This window comes from Tamandua tetradactyla, chromosome 20 (assembly GCF_023851605.1).
Source record: "Tamandua tetradactyla isolate mTamTet1 chromosome 20, mTamTet1.pri, whole genome shotgun sequence".
NCBI classification, from domain to species: domain Eukaryota; kingdom Metazoa; phylum Chordata; class Mammalia; order Pilosa; family Myrmecophagidae; genus Tamandua; species Tamandua tetradactyla.
Window position 1 is genome coordinate 9,557,712 of NC_135346.1, and position 20,456 is coordinate 9,578,167.

Here is a 20,456-nt window from a genome sequence, read left to right on the forward strand (position 1 = left end):
GAGAGGCCGCATGTGAGCAACAAAAGAGGTTCTCTTGGGGGGTGATTCTTAGGACTAATTTTAAGTAGGCTTAGCCTATCCTTTGCAGGATTAAGTTTCATATGAATAAACCCCAGGATTGGGGGCTCAGCCTATTGCTTTGTTTGTCCCCACTGCTTGTGAGAATATGAAGAATTCTCCACTTGCGGAAGTTGAATTATCCCCCTTTCTTACCATTCCTCCAAGGGGACTTGCATATACTTTTTTATTCACTTAAACAACACACTGTTAAACAGCCAGTGGGTCAAAGATGAAATTAAAGGAGGAATCAGTAAATATCTCAAGGCAAATGAAAATGAAAACACCACACATCTAAATTTATGGGGTGCAGCAAAGGCAGCTTTGAGAGAGAAATCTATTGCCTTAAATGCCTATATCAAAAAAAAAGAAAGATGCCGGGTGGGCCATGGTGGCTCAGCAGGCAGAGTTCTCACCTGTCATGCTGGAGACCCGGGTTCAATTCAATTCCCAGTACCTGCCCATGCAAAAAAAAAAAAAGAAGAAAGAGCAAAATCAAGGAATTTTAACTGTTCACTTGGAAGAACTGGAGAAAGAACAGCACACTAACACCAAAGCAAAAAAAGGAAAGACATTTCAAAGATCAGAGCAGAAGTAAATGAAACTGATAATATGAAAACAATTGAAAAAAATTTGAAAAACACAAGTTGGTTGTTTGAGAAAGTAAGTAAACTCGATGGACCCTTAGCTAGGCTGGCAAAAAAAAAGAGGGAGAGGATGCAAATAAATAAAATCAGAAGTGGAATTGGGGATATAACTGCTGACCCCGCAGAAGTAAAGGAGGGTCTGAGAGGATACTATGAGCAGCTATATGCTAATAAACGTAGATGAAATGTGCAACCTCCTAGAAAGGCATGAACAACCAACATTGACTCAAGAAGAAATAGATGACCTCTACAATCCAATTGCAAGTAAAGAGATTGAATCAGTCATCAAGAAGTTACCCCAAAAGAAAAGTTCAGGTCCAGATGGCTTTACAAGTGAATTCTACCAAGCATTCGTTCAGGAAGAAATTAGTACCAATCCTGCTCAAACCCTTCAAAAATATTGAAGAGGAGGGAAAGCTACCTAATTCATTGTTTGAAGCCAACATCACCCTAATACCAATGCCTGGTGAAGATAATACAAAAAAGAATATTACTGACTAATCTCTTTAATGAAGATAAATGCGTAACTCTCAACAAAATACTTGCAAATTGAATTTAGCAGCACATTAAAAGAATTATACACTGTGATCAAATGGGATTTATTCCAGGTATGCCAGGCTGGTTCAACACAAGAAAATCAATTAATGTAATACACCATGTAAGTGAAAGTGGACAATCACCTGATCATCTCGATTGAGGCAGAAAAGGTATTTGACAAAATTCAACATCATTTCTTGATGAAAACACTTCAAAGAATAGGAAAGAATAGAGGGGAACTTCCTCAAAATGATAAAGGGAATATAAAAAACCCGCAGCTGACATCACCCTCAATGGGGAAAGACTGAAAACTTTCCCTCTAAGATCAGGAACAAGACAAGGATGCCCATTGTCATCGTTATTCAATATTGTGCTGGAAGTTCTAGCTGGAGTAATTAGACAAGAAAAAGTGCATACTGTGTTCATGAATTGGAAAACTAAATATAGTTAAGATGTCAGTTCTACCCAAATTGATTTATAGATTCAGTGCAATACCAGTTAAAATCTCAACAACTTACTTTGCAGAAATAGAAAAGCCAATAAGCAAATTTATTTTTCAGGGCAGGGTGACCAAATAGCTAAAAATACTTTGAGAAAAAAAATGAAGTGAGAGGTCTCATACTACCTGCATATATATGTGTGTGTGTGTATATATGTATTTTTTGTGAGCTGTATGGTGGGGTCACATTCATTATTTTTCCATGTGAGTATCCCTTTATTGCAGCACCATTTGTTGAATTTTTGTTTGTTTTTGTTTTTTGAAAAGTGCATGGACTTGCAGTTGAACCCGGGTCTCCTGCATGGCAGGTGAGATTTCTACCACTGATCTACCCTTGCAGCACTCTATTTTTTTATATATTTTATTTTTGGTTATCTTGGCTTAGAATTTGACATGCTAAATGTACCAGAATCCTGTTCGATTTGATACGAACTTAACCCCGATTTCATATATATTCATTGTCCTTATACCATTGCATTCCTTCCCCTTTTTGTTATAGTTGTTATAAATTGTCTTTATAGATTGTATTCCCAAGACCCTACTGTTATCAGAAGTCTATGCTTTTGCATTTTAAAATGTGTAGTTACTTACCACAAATACAAATTCAATAATACTGACATTTGTATTAACCCTTCTAGTTACCATTTCGGAAGTCTATTTCTTTATGCTGCTTCAGTCCGCTCTTTGATATCCTTTCCTTTCAGTCTGACAGACTCCTTCATTCAGCATTATTTGTAAGGCATGTCTTTTTTGTGATAAATTCCCTTAGCTTTTGTTTGTCTAGGAATATCCTAATCTCTGCCTTGTTTTTGAAAGATGGTCTCACTGGATATAAAATTCTTGGTTGCAAAATTTCTTTTAGCACTTTACTATTTTGTCCCACTGCTTTCTCTCTTCCATTTTGATGAGAAATTGGCATAATCTTATTGGGATTCCCCTGTACATAATATATTGCTTTTGTCTTGCTGCTTTCAGAAATTTCTTCTTGTTCTTGGCATTTAACAGTTTGACTACTGTGACTCTGGATGTGATTTTTTTCAGTTTATCATGTTTGGGGTACATTGGGCTTCTTGAATATGCATATTAAGTCTTTTGCTAAAACTGGGAAGTTTTTTGCCACAGTTTCTTTGAATATTTCTTCCCCCTTTCTCTTCTCCTTCTTGACTCCCATAATACGTACATTTGTACCTTGATGGTGTTCCCCAGGTCACTTGAATCTGTTCAGTTTTTAAAATTATTGTATTCTTTTTTTCCTCAGCATGAATCATTTCAATTATCTTGACTTTACATTCACAAATTCTTTCTTCTACTACTCTTCCAAACTACTTTTGAAATCTTCTAAAGAGTTTTTCATTTCAATTACTATGTCAACTCCAGTATTTTTTGTTCCCTTTTACATTTCTATCTCTTTATTGACATTCTGTAACTTTTCACTCATTTTCTTGATGCCCTTTTACTCTTTCTCTGTGCTTTCTTTCAAACCCTTGAGCATACAGTGGGCCATTTGATAAAAAATCTTTGTCCAAGCCTACACAATGGGAGACAATATTTGGAAACGACATGTCAGATAAAGGTCTAGTATCCAGAATTTATAAAGAGATTGTTCAACTCAACAACAAAAAGACAGCCAATCCAATTACAAAATGGGAGAAAGACTTGAACAGACACCTCTCAGAAGAGGAAATACAAATGGCCAAAAGGCACATGAAGGGATGCTCAATGTCCCTGGCCATTAGAGAAATGCAAATCAAAACCACAATGAGATATCATCTCACACCCACCAGAATGGCCATTATCAACAAAACAGAAAAGGACAAGTGCTGGAGAGGATGTGGAGGAAGAGGCACATTTATCCACTGTTGGTGGGAATGTCAAATGGTGCAACCACTGTGGAAGGCAGTTTGGTGGTTCCTCAAAAAGCTGAATATAGAATTGCCATACAACCCAGCAATACCATTGCTAGGTATCTACTCAGAGGACTTAAGGGCAAAGACACAAACAGACATTTGCACACCAATGTTTATAGCAGCATTATTTACAATTGCAAAGAGATGGAAGCAGCCAAAATGTCCATCAACAGACGAGTGGCTAAACAAACTGTGGTATATACATACGATGGAATATTATGCAGCTTTAAGACAGAATAAACTTATGAAGCATGTAATAACATGGATGGACCTAGAGAACATTATGCTGAGTGAGACTAGCCAAAAACTAAAGGACAAATACTGTATGGTCCCACTGATGTGAACCAACATTAGAGAATAAACTTGGAATATGTCATTGGTAACAGAGACCATCAGGAGATAGAAATAGGGTAAGATAATGGGTAATTGGAGCTGAAGGGATACAGACTGTGCAACAAGACTGGATACAAAAACTCAGAAATGGACAGCACAATACTACCTAATTGTAATGTAATTATGTTAAAACACTGAATGAAGCTGCATCTGAGGTATAGTTTATTTTATTTTTATTTTTTATTTTCTTCTCTCTATTATCGTTTTATTTCTTTTTCTGTTGTCTTTCTATTTCTTTTTCTAAATCGATGCAGATGTACTAAGAAATGATGAATATGCATCTATGTGATGATATTAAGAATTACTGATTGTATATGTAGAATGGAATCATTCCTAAATGTTGTGTTAGTTACTTTTTTTAATTAATAAAAAAAAAAATCTTTGTCCAGGATGTACAAAGTGTAGTATTCTTCATTGGTGATTATGAATTTCTATCTTGCACCTTTGAATTGGCCATCATTTCCTGTTTCTTTTCTTGTAATCTTTTGTTACCTGTTGTACATTTTAGTATTTGGAAGTGTTAAGCCTGGGATATAGTTCCTGAGTGTCTGTTCCTTAACTTTGTATTAAGTTAGTGATAGGATGAGAGATTTCCTTGAGTAGCAGGTAAACCAAGGCAGAAAGCACCTTGCATAATCTTTGCTTTTGGGTTATGCATTGGCAGGTGGACAGAATTTAACCCTCTCTCCAAAAGATCAGCCCAAGAGCAGTGTGAAATGTAGGATCCGCTGTCTTTTCTGAGCCTGAATCTTACCCTAGGATTGTGTTTGCTGTTAGCTTTTTGAATTCCATCATTTATAGGAATGGCCCCTCTACTCTGCAGGACACTCTGTTGTATAACCTAAAGCAGGTAATCCTTTGCCCTAAGTCACATTGATCTCTAGCTTCTTGCATTGCTTTAGTTGTCTCCAGGCTTCTTCTGCTTGCTGGGCAAGTTCTGGGAGGGTAAGCTAGAGAGTTTCATGGTTCAGTTTCGAGGTTGTCATGGGATACATTGGCATGTCCCAGTGTGTACGTATGTGTTAATCTGATCCCTCTGGTACAGTGTCCCAGGGAGGGGTCAGCTAAGGGCTCTGTAAGTGTCTCCTGTGGATTTTAGGGTGGGTTTTCTTGATTCCACAATCTGAAATCAGTTACTGCAACCATTTAACTGTTTTTTAGGGGTTTGAAGTAGATGGCTGTATACCTTTTTCTAGATTCCATGGGATAGTGGCACTCTGAAGCATCTTATGCTGTCGTTTTGGTTGAATGGAAGTTTTGTTTTCGTTTCATTGGATTCTTCTCATTTCCTCTTCAAAATTCCCAGTGGGTTCAGTATGATATACTCCTGTGGTTTATTTTTTCTTTAAGCCTGTAGAATCAGTTTTGTACATTTGCAGATTTTTTTAACTTCTTTTATAAGGGAGATATTAACTAATTTTGATCCAGATCTTAAAATTTAAATTTTATCTTTTTAGTACCACAGGCAATAGTCTGATTACATGTTATTTTATAATAGGGGAATAGGAATTTTAATATTTTAGTATTTGATTCTTTTAATTTTCAGTAAAGCTGATAGCAGTATGTTTGTTGAAGTCCTTCGCGAAAATTCCCTCATTTCCCATTCCACCAACATGTGGCTCATTCTCCTACAAAAGTTTCCTTTTCTCATCGGTGTCTACCTTAAGTTTAATTTTATATATTGACTTAAAATGCTTTAGAGAACCTTAATTCTTAGTGGTAGGGACAGCTGTAGCAGACATAAGTAATTGTTGAAAATTAATACTTTATCGTTAATTTGGCTGAGAGCTCCAAAGGTATATATACATGGTGTCATTTTTAGTTAATCTTTAGAAATGGCCATAAATTTCTCATAGATATTGTTAATACCTTATTAGTCTTTGACTTATTACTGTTGAGGAAATATATGATAAATACCATGCAGTATTTGCATTGTTTAGCTTGTTTTGTTTGTGTTCATCTTTACAAGCTGTAACTTAAGAATATCTATACATGTCATTCATAGAGATGTTTTTTTTCTTTAGATGTTTTAAGCTCTTTCACAAGAAAATGTTTAAACCAGTTTAAACATAGGTACCATATTGTATCAGGTGCTAAACCCTGTGTAGATGTTATTTGATGGCGGAATGGGGGAGAAAACTTTATGACCCAATTACATAAATTATCCTTTACCTGTGTAATTACTATGTGCCTGTTATGATGTTAACACTTTGATAATGCATTTTGATGCACACTTTTGTGTTAGGTGTTGGATTGGAGAAACTTAAAACAACCAAGAGAGTTCTTTAAAGAGCATGACTTAGATAACTTAGTTCTGTTATTATAACAAATTAATCTTATAAAAGTTTTTCCCAGCCAAAAAATCATTGGCTGTTGAAAATACCTCATTTGTTTGGGGGAAAATATCAGGTTAACATATGAAGTCCTAAGGCAATTGCCACCAAACAAGTAGGAATCAAATGCAACTCACGGCAATCTTGTCCCTCTCTAGGGATGAACCTGAAACACAGTAAAAGCCTATTCTCTATGTTACCTTGTTCCACACCCAGATAAATGACTGTGCTTTGTGCTCAGCTGCCTTTCAAAATCCCGAGGGAGTGAGATGAGGCTCTAAGCCTGACCAAGAGGCATAAGTTACACGTGCTTCTCATTCTTTAAACTTTTTAATTACCTCTTCTCATCCTTTGTTTTCTAAACAAAGTGGCATGCATCCCAGGCAGTAGCTAGATATTAAACAAGCATTCCCTTCTAGAGCATTGATAATCAAGGCCATCTCTTCTAAGCCTGAGTAAATGCAGTTTATTATTTGAATGGATTTCTAACTACAATTAATTTTTATTAATTGTAAATAAAATTACAATTTGTTGATAGTTCAACAAAATTAGAATTATTTAATCAAGTACCTATTGTAAACTTCTGTGTATAGTTAATTTTAGTGTGTGCCATAGACATATAAATAATATATACAGTTAAATCTGGTTTTGACAAATATTCTATTGCTGTCAAGCAGAGTGATTGGCTTAAATAAGTTTTTACTGTATCTTAATACTGATCTGCCTCACTTTCCCTTTTAAATATGAGCAGTAATAAATGGACTCATGAATTTAAAAAATTTTATTATGAAAAATAACATATGTACAAAATAATACATTTCTAAGCATACCACAACAATTAGTTACAGAACAGATATCAAGAGTTTGATATGGGTTACAGTTCTACAATTTTAGGTTTTTCCTTGTATCTGCTCCAAGACCCTGGAGACTAAAAGAAATATCAATATAATGATTTAGCAGTCATACTCATTTGTTAAATCCTGTCTTCTCTGTTATAACTCCATTTTCTTCTTTGATCTTTCCCCCAATCTTTAGGGGTATTTGGGCTATGCCCATTCAAACTTTTTTTATGTTGGAAAGGGCTGCCGATAATATGGGATGGGGGATACAACTAATTGATGTTCTGGAACGGCCCCTCTAGGTTTCAGGACTTACCTGGCGTAGGAATCCATCTGGAAGTTAATAGGTTTCTGGAAAGTCATCATAGTGCATGGAATCTTTGTAGAACCTTAGATCTCAGGAGTAGTTTTGGTTGAGGTTTGGCAAACCATGATAAATAGTGCTCTCCAATTGAAGCTTACGTAAAAGTAGCCTCGAGAGTAGCCTCTGGACTCTAACTCTCTGAGCCACACCCCTTATTTGTCACAATTCTTTTGAAACTTTTGGTCAGGAAGGCATTATCAATCCCATGGTGTCAGGGCCAGTGTCATCCCTGGGAGTCAGATCCCACATTGCCAGGGAAACTTTTACCCCTGGACGTCATGCCCTGTGTGTGTGTATGTATGTGTGTGTGTGTGTGTGTGTGTGTGTGTGTGTGTGTGTGTGTGTGTGTTAATTATTTCACTTTCAAAGTTGGGCCTAGATACAGAGAGGCCACATCTGAACAACAAAAGAGTTCCTCTGGAGGTAACTCTTAGGTATAAATAGGCTTAACTTCTCTGCTAAGTAAACAAATTTCACAAAAGCAAGGCTTAAGATCAAGGGTTTAGACTATTGATTCGGGAATCCCTAATGTTTGAGACAGTATCAGGGGTTTCCCCGGTGGTAAAGTTTAATAGTTCTGTATTTTTTACTCCCATCCCTCAAGGGACTTTGCCAATACTTTTTAATTATCTGCCCAACTACTCTGGAAGTATCCATAGGTTACATACATTAAGCCGTACAGAATTACAAGCTCTTATCCCATTCTGGTCTCCTTGTGTTTAGGTTGTTTAAATGATCTGTCCATACAGGGTGAGTGAAATTATTGCTACAGAAAATTTAGATTTTGAACAGAATAAACTTCTCTTCCTTTGGTCTGTATTCTAGGTTGTTGGCTGCCAGAATGCGATATACGAGAAACAGAATGGCTTTTTAAAAGACCATAAACTAACTAAGTTTTAGTTTAAAGTTCTAAGGCTGAGGAAATGTTCCAATTAAAACAAGTCTATAGAAATGTCCAATCTAAGCCATCCAAGGAAAGATACCTTGGTTCAAGAAGGCTGATAAAGTTTTGGGTTTCTTTCTCAAGTGGAAGGACACAGGGCGAACACAGAGTTTCTCTCTCATCTGGAAAGGCACAGGGTGAACACAGTCAGGGTTCCTCTGTTATCTGGAAGGCCACATGGCAAACATGGTGTCACCTGCTAGCTTCTTCTTATGGCTTCCTGTTTCATTAAGCTCTACTGGAGATATTTTCCTTCTTCATCTCCAAAGGTTGCTGGCTGGTGGACTCTGCTTCTCGTGGCTGTGTTGTTCTGCTCTGCTCTCTCTGAATCTCTCGTTCTCTAAAATGTTTCCTTTTTTATAGGACTTCAGAAACTAACCAAGACCCACTCAAATGGGTGGAGACGCACCTCTACCTAATCCAGTTTAACCCTCTTGATTAAATCATACCTCCAGGGAGGTGATCTAATTACAGTTTCAAACATACAGTACTGAATAGGGATTAGAAGGACCTCTGCCTTTACAAAATGGGATGAGGATTAAAACATGGTTTTTCTAGGGCATATACATCATTTCAAACCAGCACAGTCTCAGATTAGGTGAAGTTCTAAAATACAGACAATGTCTTCCTTACCCCGTATTGTGATTTACCTTAGTCCCAACCTGGTCAGCTTTATTCTTATCTCTAATTGAAGCCTGATCTCTTTTTCAGTTTCTTTAACAGTTGTTGTATGTGGCAATGCTGACCTTCAGAACTGCGAAACTCCTACTCTGAGTCTCCTATTCTGAGTGTCACAACACGTACCCAAAGTTCCAAGGAAATACCAGGTTACACATAAATAGCACAGCCTCTCAGAATCTAGAAATAACAATTACAGCTCCAGATTAAATGTGACTGCTATAGGAGCTTATAGTCTAGGCCCCAATTTTCTTATAACTATTTTCTAAATGAGACCATACAGTATTTGATCATATATATGCACCACAGTTCACCATTCCACTTCTCAGGTATCCTTCAGCCACCTTCATCCATTGGGCATCACAGTCCAAAGTCAATAGTTCATGTCTCACATTATCCTCACTTAGTGGTAAAACCATGAACACTCTCAATTTTAGACAATTTTCATTACACCCAAGAGAAAAATAACCAGTAAGCACACCCTCACTGTGCTGGTTTGAAAGGATGTATGTACCCTAGAAAAGCCATGTTTTAATCAAAATCTCATTTCATAGAGGCAGAATAATCCATGTTCAATACTGTATGTAATTAGATCATCTCCCTGGAGAAGTAACCTAATCAAAAGTGGTTGTTAAGCTGGATTAGGGGAGACGTGTCTCCACCCATTTGAGTGGGTCTTGATTAGCTTCTGAAGTCCTATAAAAGAGGAAACATTTTGTAGAATGAAAAATTCAGAGAGATCAGAGCAGAACGACATAGCCACAAGAAGCAGAGTCTGCCAGCCAGCAACCTTTGGAGATGAAGAAGGAAAATGCCTCCCGGGGAGCTTCATGAAACAGGAAGCCAGAAGAAGAAGCTAGCAGATGATGCCCTGTTCACGATGTGCCCTTCCAGATAAGAGAGGAACCCTGACTGTGTTCACCATGTGCCTTTCCAAATGAGAGAGAAACTGTGAGTGTGTTTGCCATGTGCCTTTTCACTTGAGAGAGAAACCCAGAACTTCATCAGCCTTCTTGAACCAAGGTATTTTTCCCTGGATACCTTTGATTGGACATTTTTATAGACTTGTTGTAATTGGGATATTTTCTCAGCCTTAGAACTGTAAACTAGCAACTCATTAAATTCCCCTTTTTAAAAGCCATTCCATTTCTGGTATATTGCATTCTGGCAGCTAGCAAAAACACTCACCAAATAGAAAATCCAACCTCCCCTTACCTCTTGACCCCACCCCCCACATTATTTACCACCGGTATTGCTGTGGCACTGTTGATTTCTTTCTGTTAGACATAGCCCATAGCATGCAATAGTGGTTTTTCCCCTATACCCTGATATTATAAACTCTTTGTAGAAAATTCATAACTTTGAAATATTTCGTACAAGAACTTATTTATATTTGTAGTGTTAATTGGTGGGATACATGGCTCTGTATAACCCCTTTCAATCTTGTTCACTTTCAATATGGCAAATATTACTTATAGACCCGTTCATGAAATGGCCTTCACTTTTATCCATTCCCTTATATTTAAGTTCAGTCTCATTTTCTAACTATTCACCCATTTCTAGCTTCCATGTATTTCTAAATCCCCTGTGTTCTGTAGTATAAGCCTCTGCATTTACCAAGGTCCTAAAAGCAGAATCATACAGTATCCTTTTGTATCTGGCTTATTTTACTCAGCATTATATCCTCAAGGTTTATCCATCTTGTCATGTGCTTCAGGACGTCACTTCATATTACTGCTACATAATAATCCATTAATGTATATTCCACATTTTGTTGATCCACTCATCTGTTCATGAACAGTTGGATTGTTTCCATCTTTTGGCGATTGTGAATAATGATGCTATGAAGATTGGTGTGCAAATGTTTGTCTGTGCCATTACTTTCAACTCTTATGGGTTGTTCTATTTTTCTAGCTGCCAGAATGGAAAATACCAGGAATGGAATGGCTTTTTAAAAGGGGAATTTAATAAGTTGCTAGTTTATAGTTCTAAGGCTGAGAAAATGTCCCAATTAAAACAAGTTTATAGAAATGTCCAATCAAAGGCATCCAGGGAAAGATACCTTGGTTCAAGAAGGCCAGTGAAGTTCAGGGTTTCTCTCTCAAGTGAGAAGGCACATGGTGAACACAGTCATGGTTTCTTTCTCATCTGGAAAGGCACATGGTGAACATGGTGTCATCTGCTAGTTTTCTCTCCAGGCTTCCTGTTTCATGAAACTCCCCGGGAGGCATTTTCCTTCTTCATCTCCAAAGGTCGCTGGCTGGTAGACTCTCTGCTTCTCATGGCTATGTCATTCTTCTCTACTATCTCTGAATCCCCCTCATTCTCCAAAATGTTTCCTCTTTTGTAGGATTCCAGTAAACTAGTCAAGACCCGCCTCGAATGGGTGGAGACACGTCTCCACCTAATCCAATTTAACAACCACTCTTGATTGAGTCACATCTCCAGGGAGATGATCTAATTAGAGTCAACACACAGTACTGAATAGGGATTACAAGAAATGGCTGCCTTTATAAAAATGAGATTAGGATTAAAACATGGTTTTTCTAGGGTACATAAATTTTTTCAAACCGGCACGTGGGTATATACTGAGTAGTGGTATTGCCAGGTCTTAGGGTAGTTCGATATTTAGTTTTCTAAGGAACTGCCAAACTGTCTTACAAGTGGCTATACCGTTATTTATTCCCACGAGGAGCGCATAAGTGTCCCAGTTTCTCCACATCTTCTCCAGAATTTGTAGTTTCTTGTTTGTTTATTAGCAGCCATTTTTAAAGGTATGAGGAGGTATCTGATTGTTGTCTTGATCTGCATTTCCCTTATTTATAGCCAATGAAAATGAACATCTCTCTTCATGTGCTTTTGGGCCATCTGTATTTGCTCTTCAGAAAAATGTCTATTCATATCTTTAGTCCATTTTATAATTGGGTTTGTTCTTTTATTGTTGAGTTGTATGATTTCTTTATATATATACAGGATATCAAACTTTCATCTGATAAGTGATTTCTGAACATTTTCTTCCATTGAGTTGGCTGCCTCGTCACCTTTTTTGACAGAGTCTATTGAGCTATAAAAGCATTTGATTTTGTGGAGTTCCTGTTTATCTAGCTTTTCTTGCATTGCTTGTGCTTTGTGTATAAAGTTTTGGAAGCTACCTCCTATTATTAGGAGTTGAAGATGTTTCCCTCTGTTTTCTTCTCAGTTTTATGGTACTGGTTCTTATATTTAGGTCTTTGATGCAGGGTGTAAGGTCCTCCTTCATTCTTTTGACTGTTGGTATCCAGTTTTCCCATGTCCATTTATTGAAAAGTCTGTGTCCCAGTTCAGGGGATTTGCAGGCTTTGTCGAAGATCAGACCCATGTATTTTAGTATGAGTGGTGCTTCCTAATTTCTGTGGTCCTAATTTCTGTCCACCTGCCCAGGTAAGAATTAAAGAAGCTTGTCTCTGTTTGTTTGTTGGTGGAGAGAAAAAAGTTATGTAGTGATAATAACAATAATAGTAGCAACAATTACATATATATAGACATACATATATACATACACACGCACACACATTTGTTCTTACTGTATGCCAAACAGTGGTCTAAGCTATTTAAATTTACTCATTTAATCTTCACACAAACTTAAAGTGTTAGATACTATTATAATCTCTATTTTATAGGACAGCAAACTGATACATACAAAGGGTAACTTGCCCAAGATCATAAAGCTAGTAATTTGGAGAATCCAGGATTCAAATTTACCATATATTTTTTCACAGTCTATATTCTAAACCACTACACCATACTGCCTTTCTAAGCTTACACCCATATACCAAGGTGCGGTATGAATTTGTACTGTCTGTGTGCTGTGAGAATCCCAAGACAAGCAATTAAATCAAAACCTCTTTAGGGATGATTCTTCAACCAGGGGGCACTGGACTTCCACAGAGAAAACAGCTCTCTACTCAAGATGAGTTAATAATAAAGTAGTTACAAGAAACTATCCAGCATGAGGGAGAGACAGCAGACAAAGCAAAATCAATAATTGGAACACCTGGATTGAATTTAGCAGAATAATCAGAAATCATTTTAAATATGGCTATTTAAAATCTTCAAGTAAAAGACTAATATACTGGAATAGATAAATTTAAATAAGAACCAAATAGAACTTGTTAAGGTGAAAATGTGTTCTTTAAAGTAAAAGTCTTTAGTTGGAAAAAAAAAGATCAACAGTTGGCTTAAATAGCAGAGTAGAAACAGCTGAAGAGAGTCCTAAATAAATTAAAGAACAATAAATCTGAACCTAAAGAATCTGTGAAATTAGAGCCAAATGCAAAGGGAGGAGCTTCTTAGTGTCCATAGAGAATAAACAAATTTATATTCAAAGGGTTAGCAGCTAGGCTGACAGCTGACTTCTCATCAACAATAATAGTATAACATTGTAGAAAGACTGAAGGAAAAGCATTGTTATAAATAATTCTATCTGAACTGTTAAAACTTAAGAATAAGGGGAAACTCCCCCATATGTGGGACATGCTATCCAGGGGTGAAATTCTCCCTGGCGGCATGGGAGATGATATCCAGGGGTGAAAGTCTCCCTGGCGGCATGGGAGATGACTCCCAGGGATGAGTCTGGCCCTGGCACCATGGGATCAGCAATGCCATCCCGACCAAAAGGGGGAAAAGATGTGTAACAAATAAGATGTCAGTGGCTGAGAGAGTTCAAATCGAGTCGAGAGGCTACTTTGGAGGTCATTCTTATGCGAACTTCAGTTAGGCATTGCTACTATCATAACTTGCCAAACTCCAATGAAAACCATTCCAGCCAACCCTAAAGAACACCTAGGCATTCTATAAGATTCTACACAGGTTCCATGTTTAACTTTCCAGAAAACGACAACCTCCAGAAGGGTCCCTGGACCAGATAAGTCCTAAAATGGAGAGGGGCCAGCCTTTCCAGAACATGGACTAGTTCCATCCCCCTATTCCATATAAAGCATAGCTCTTTCCAACGTGAAAAATCTAGAATGGGCATAGCCCAAATACCTCTAAAGAGTGGAAGAAAGATCAAAGGTGATGGTGGATTTGTACAGAGAAGGTAGCGTTTAACAAATGATTATGATTGCTGAATCGTTATGTTGATATTTCTTTTAGTCTCTAGTATCTTAGAGCACCTAGAAGTAAAAACCTAAAATTGTGAAATTGTAACCCATATCAAACTCTGAAATCTGTTCTACAACTAACTGTTGTGAAGTGCTTTGAAATTTATTGCTTTTTTTGTGTACATGGTATTTTTCACAAAAAAAGGAAAAAGAAGTTGATTATGATGATAAATGCATAGCTGTATGATGATATTGTGAATCATTGGTTGTACACTTTCAATGATTATATGGTATGTGAATATATAATATATATCAATAAAAAGTAAAAAAAAAAAAAAAGAGTAAGGGTAAAGCAGAGACATTGTGTTAACAGTTAATACATCTGTGTGAAGGATATATGGGAGTTTTGTATTCTATTTTAGTATTTTCCAGTTTGAAAGGACTTAGTACCAGCACAGTGAATTAAAAAAGGAGCGCACTAAGTAATATCTTTGTGAAATTTGAGAATTTGAAGGGTAAATAGAAGACCTTTGAACTTTACAGAGAAGTCCAGGGAAGTGAGTCACATACAAGGGAAATAAATTGGAATGCCACCAGACTTCTTAGCAGTGACCCTGTAAAGTATCAGACAGTGAAATGATGTATTTACAATTTTGAAGGAAAGATTTTTAACTTGATATTTTATATTCAGCCAAATGGTCTATGAAATGTCAAATGCAAGGAATGGAAACATTTTCCTTCCATGTATGCTTTCTTAGGAAGCTGCTAGAACGTGTGATTTTATGGAATATGCCGAGGGAGATGAAAAAAGAGGGAGATATTCTTTTCAGAAACTGGGCATCCCACTTAGTTTCAGGGAACATACTTGTAGAGCAGCTAGTCCAGAAGTGGCTAGAAGGTTCAGGGCAGGGTAAAGTTTGAATTAATTCACTTATGTATGTGTTTGGTTATTTGGAAAGTATAGTGTTTAACAGATCTGATATGATACATGGGCAAACTAAGCAAATAACAGCAATTAACTGCGTTCAGGAAAATCAAGAGTATTCAAGAAAGGTTAGGCAATCTTAATATGGTATTTGTTCCAGTAATGACATTAATAGTAACAAAAATATTGAGTATTGATTCAACCAAAAATTATTACCTAGGAATGAGCCTAGATCCTAATCTACTTTAACTGGAACTCAGTTTATATTGTTTAAAAATCAATAATGTGGAAAGTAGCAATAGGCATCTTATATATAATTATAAAAGATTTGGGGAGGAGGGGCAGGCTCCCCTTTTGTTTCTATCCAGTCCCACCTCTCACCTCCTTGGAGTCCCAGCAGCTGAAGCAGCAGGACGAACTGCAGCTGCCAGCCCAACCCAGCCCATCCCAGCCCAGCCCATCCCATCCCAGCCCATCCCATCCCAGCCCGGCCAGGCCCAAGTTGTGGGAAGATTATTTGAACCTGACTTTAAATTTTTAGCAGCAAAACTGTTCACACAGGTAAAAAGCTTATATCTGTAGAAGGAGGGGAAACTGATGTTAGTAAATATGTGGCTGGAGAAACCTCTTCAGAGAATACTACTACACTTTTTTCCTCCTGTTGTTCTCATTTTTAAATCAAGAGACTGGGCTTTTAATTCAGGGAAGTTCTGCCAGTCACTAGCAAAGTGGCAAGCTGTTTGGCCACAGCTTAATTAAATTTAAAAATTTAAGTCCAATGATGTTATCTTTGTGGTCCCTTCCATTTCTGAAATCCAGTGAATCTGTGAGTTTGTGAAATACCTTCTTGTGCTGTAGACCAGCCTGACCCCTTATTTATCTGTGGAATGTGCTGAGCTGTGTATAAAAGCCAAGTTTTGATGTTGATGTTGTTACAAAGTGATACTCCTTTATTTATTAAAATTAAAAAGATAATGTTTTCTAAAATGGACTTGTTTTGACTATGTACATTTTTGGAAAAAATTCTAAAAAGGAAGTTGGTTTAAAACAGGAGAAAGAATGAAAATGTATTGATGTCACTTCTAAGAGATATTTGAAACATTTTAAGATTTATACCTTTACTTAACAAATAAAAAAGTGAGTAGCAAACACCCCCTTGGTTTGAAAATACATTTCAACGGATCTGTCATCTACTTAAGAATACATAAGAAAAGTTCTATATCCTGCTTGCCCTCCAAAATAGAAGCATAAGTTATATTACTTTTAAACATTCTTCAACTAAAACATTAAGAAAGAGGAAGTATTGTGTATGCCATTCTCAAATTAGTACTTAGGAGTGGGGGAAATGTTAATTTTAAAATTCATAAAATAAATCGCTTTATTCTAAATGGGAAGAAAATTTGGATAGAGGTGAAAAAAATATTTGATGATTATAAATTAGGGAGCCATTTGCACTAAATCAGTTAAAAAGAGAAAAAAAGGAAATGCAATACCTCCCAATGTGAAGTTAACATTTGAAAGTGATTTCTGGCAAACATATTTATAAATATAATGAAATTGCCTAGCTTCATATGTAAATGAGAAAATATGATATTGATTACTAAACTGAACAGTAGATTTGAAAAAAAAACAAACACTGTTCCGATACAATAGATATGAAAACGTTAGAATGAGCTCCCTACAGTTTCAGAAACATTTATTTTCACAGAGTCAGTTTACAGAGATTTCATCTCACATTAATTTCTTAATAGCTCAGGTCTTTGATCCAGAGTATAGGTAAGCTGATTAAATAGCACCAAATGAAGTAATGTTCATGATATTGTGAATTTAACCCTTTACTCCCATAATCTTCCTAAGAAGGTTACATGGAGGAAGTAAGCAAAACATACTGTGCTTTTGGACAAAACCAGTTGTCAGACTACCACTTCCTTGGATTGGAGTTTGTATTAGATAAGAAATGTTCATCCTGAGTGCTTGAAAATAAACATTCTAGGTTCTGAATTGAAACTATGGCAAGGATGTAAATTGCCTACCTTCTAATTTTCCTCCTTTAATATATGCTTAAACAGTAGCACTGTTTTCCTATAATATGTTCTTAGGGGTGACTGGAACCAGGGATTCATGTCCTGTGGACTTTCTCCTCTCTTCTGTCTCTGCCTGTCAGCATTAGTATCTCAGCGCCATATTCTTCATGAAGTGTGGAGCATGGCCAACTAAGGCCTGCCTTGAGGAAAGAAAAAGCTGTGCAGTCAAGAAGAAAAGATAGGCTTCATTCTTCGTCCACTTCCAGATAGGAAATTACCTGAAAAGGATTCCAATTAGCTCAGCTTGGTTGGCCAGCCAGGGTGGGATATGAAATCGATGGACACATGTTCATTCCAGCATTGGTGATGGTGATGGATAGAGCTCTACGGGCCTGCTCTTATTAATAGCCTTATTTAACTCCCTTCCGTCTTTCACGTACAATTCTCATTTCGATGAATAATGAGATAACTCTGTTTATAGCTTTTGATGCGCTGTAGCTGCTTGATTATCTTCTTAGAGTTAATTGCTATGTCAGTTACTATCAAAAAGGGTCTTATGATGAAACCTGTATGAAAATGATGATTGATCTCTTGGGATTAGAGACTTTTGTATGGCAATTACTGTTCTAATTAGTGATTTTAAAAAAATCAACATAATTAAACTAATTCATAAAATACGAATGCCTCACGAAGGCACAGCAGATTTCTGTCTGTTCTTACTGCTGTACACCTAGCACCTGACACTGAAGGAGATCAAAAATATTTGTGGAGTGTGTATCAGTTTATAAAAATCTTGATTTTTCAGTAATCACTTTTTAAGGCAATACTTCTAATTTTATCACATATTTAAGAAATAAAAACCTCAAGGATAAATAAAGTAACTTTTACCTTTTTTTTTTTGTAGACTACCATTTGTAGGGTCGAGACGACAGTTTTTGTGTGGCGCATCCCTGGTGGCTAAGAAGTAAGCCTCTGGAGGACCGAAGCAAAGAAAGGAAGCAGTCGGACTTTTTCTTTATTAAATTGGCTGCATAAGTTACTTGACTTTCAGGAACAAAAACATAGTAAAATTAAATTATCATTTGGCATCATTGGACATACATCATATCGAGGAGTGTGCTTTGGGGAGCTTCCAGAGTTGAGATTTGGAACCTTCATTGGTGCTCATTTATACCTTGAACTATAAGCATGAGTGAATTCTGGCTGTGTTTCAACTGCTGTATTGCAGAACAGCCTCAGCCCGTAAGTATGCAGTAAAGTGTGTATACACAGGGTGGGGAGTTTATTGTATGTACTACTGCTTCTCAAACTGAGAATCAGGACTCTAGAAGTAATTTCAGGGCAGTTCCTGGAAGTGTCACGGGGAATAGTTAGTGGAACTCTGAACACGTTTTAAAAAAAAAAAAAACACACAAAACCTTTTTTTTTTAAATGAATAATTGTGTCTAGAACTGTGCTAGACCATTGTACAAGACTAAGTTTGTGTTCTTCTCCCAAGTAGACAGCTTTTGGAAAGACAGCAAGAGACAAAGGAGAAAACCTACACTAAAATAGCTGAGTTAGTCTGGATGTCAGTGAGATAGAAAATGTGGCACCCAAATTGTCTTCACATCCTTTTCAGCTTATCTTGTTTTCTCAGAGTAATGCTCTGAGGAGAATACCATTATCCATACTTTCGGTTTCAAACAGGTCCAGATTTTCACCCAAAGTCATATAGATTATAAGTGGTCTTGGCTGACCGTCATCTTCTTGGGACATGCCCCGTTTTTTGTGCTAACCTGTGCACGTATTTTTACCAAAACACTGCATTCCAGCCCCCAAATCCAGCAAATTTCTGCTCATCTTTAAAGATGCCTAGATCAAATGTAATCTCTATAAAATCTTCCCCAGCTTTCCCCTGACTTAGATAATACCTTATCTGTATTTCCGCAGCTCTTAATTCCTTTTTCTACTATAGCCTAGAACTCTCTAAATAGTAAATAACTTATTTATTCCACCATATTTTGAATTCTTTAGGGTTTGTGGGCATTATTTATCCTTACATCTTCATTATGAAATGTAATATCTTAGAGAATGTAGGTGTTCATATTGGCTAGTTGAATAAATAAGGGAATCTATTTGGTTTTGATTATATTTGTAGCAACATAAAAAAGTGAAGGTTAAACTTCAGAATGCAGTTGTACCCATAATACATGAATGATTTTTTTTTGTTTCCCTAGGTGAAATCACTTTCAGAATTTGGTATTATCGTTCTAGATGTCTCTCAGGGAATAGATAGGTACATATTTATATAGTTTGATTATTTTTATGTTAATTTTCTTTATACTGTCCATATGTTCTGTTAGTTGAACTTAACAGTTGCCTCAGATTACTTCATATTTAAATATAAATATATTTGCATCATTATTTATAAAGTTTTCCTGATATTCATGATATAAAGATACCATAAAATTTTAAATTTTTCTAGTGATGATCATTATACATATTGTATATATATGTTATATATGTACACACACACACACACACACACGCATTATCGTTAAATTTGCACTCACCCAATTGTTGGTGAGGTTATCGTTCCTCTTCATAGAATTGCTTATTAACAGTGTTTACAATTTTTTTAAATTTTAAAAAATTTATTTATTTATTAAAAAAATTAACAAATGAACTAAAACATTAACATGATCATTCTGCTCTACATATATAATCAGTAATTCACAATATCATCACTTAGTTGCATATTCATCATTTCTTAGAACATTTACATCAATTCAGAAAAAGAAATAAAAACACAACAAAAAAAGAAATAAAACGAAACCAGAAAAAAAAATTATACATACCATATCCCTTACCCCTCACTTTCATTAATCACTAGCATTTCGAACTAAATTTATTTTAACATTTGTTCCCATTATTTATTTTTGTTCCATATGTTCTACTCATCTGTTGGCAAGGTAAATAAAAGGAGCATCAGACACAAGGTTTTCACAATCACACAGTCACGTTGTGAAAGCTATATCATTATTCATTCATCATCAAGAAACATGGCTACTGGAACACAGCTCTACATTTTCAGGCAGTTCCCTCCAGCCTCTCCACTATATCTTGAATAACAAGGTGGTATCTACTTAATGCGTAAGAGTAACTTCCAGGATAACCTCTTGACTCTGTTTGGAATCTTCTCAGCCATTGACATTTTGTCTCATTTCACTCTTTCCCCTTTTGGTCG

At 36.4% G+C, this 20,456-nt stretch overlaps 1 protein-coding gene across 7 annotated transcripts in view; it reads left to right on the forward strand.

The window, feature by feature from the left end:
- Positions 1–20,456, forward strand: part of CDC42SE2 (CDC42 small effector 2) — a 130,276-nt gene that overhangs the window by 74,429 nt on the left and 35,391 nt on the right. For all 7 annotated transcript variants that reach the window (XM_077138368.1, XM_077138371.1, XM_077138366.1 and 4 more), the window contains one exon: positions 18,132–18,469. In XM_077138368.1, coding sequence (XP_076994483.1) covers positions 18,416–18,469 — 54 coding nt within the window. In that variant the 5' untranslated portion in view covers positions 18,132–18,415. The remainder of the gene's footprint in view (positions 1–18,131; positions 18,470–20,456) is intronic.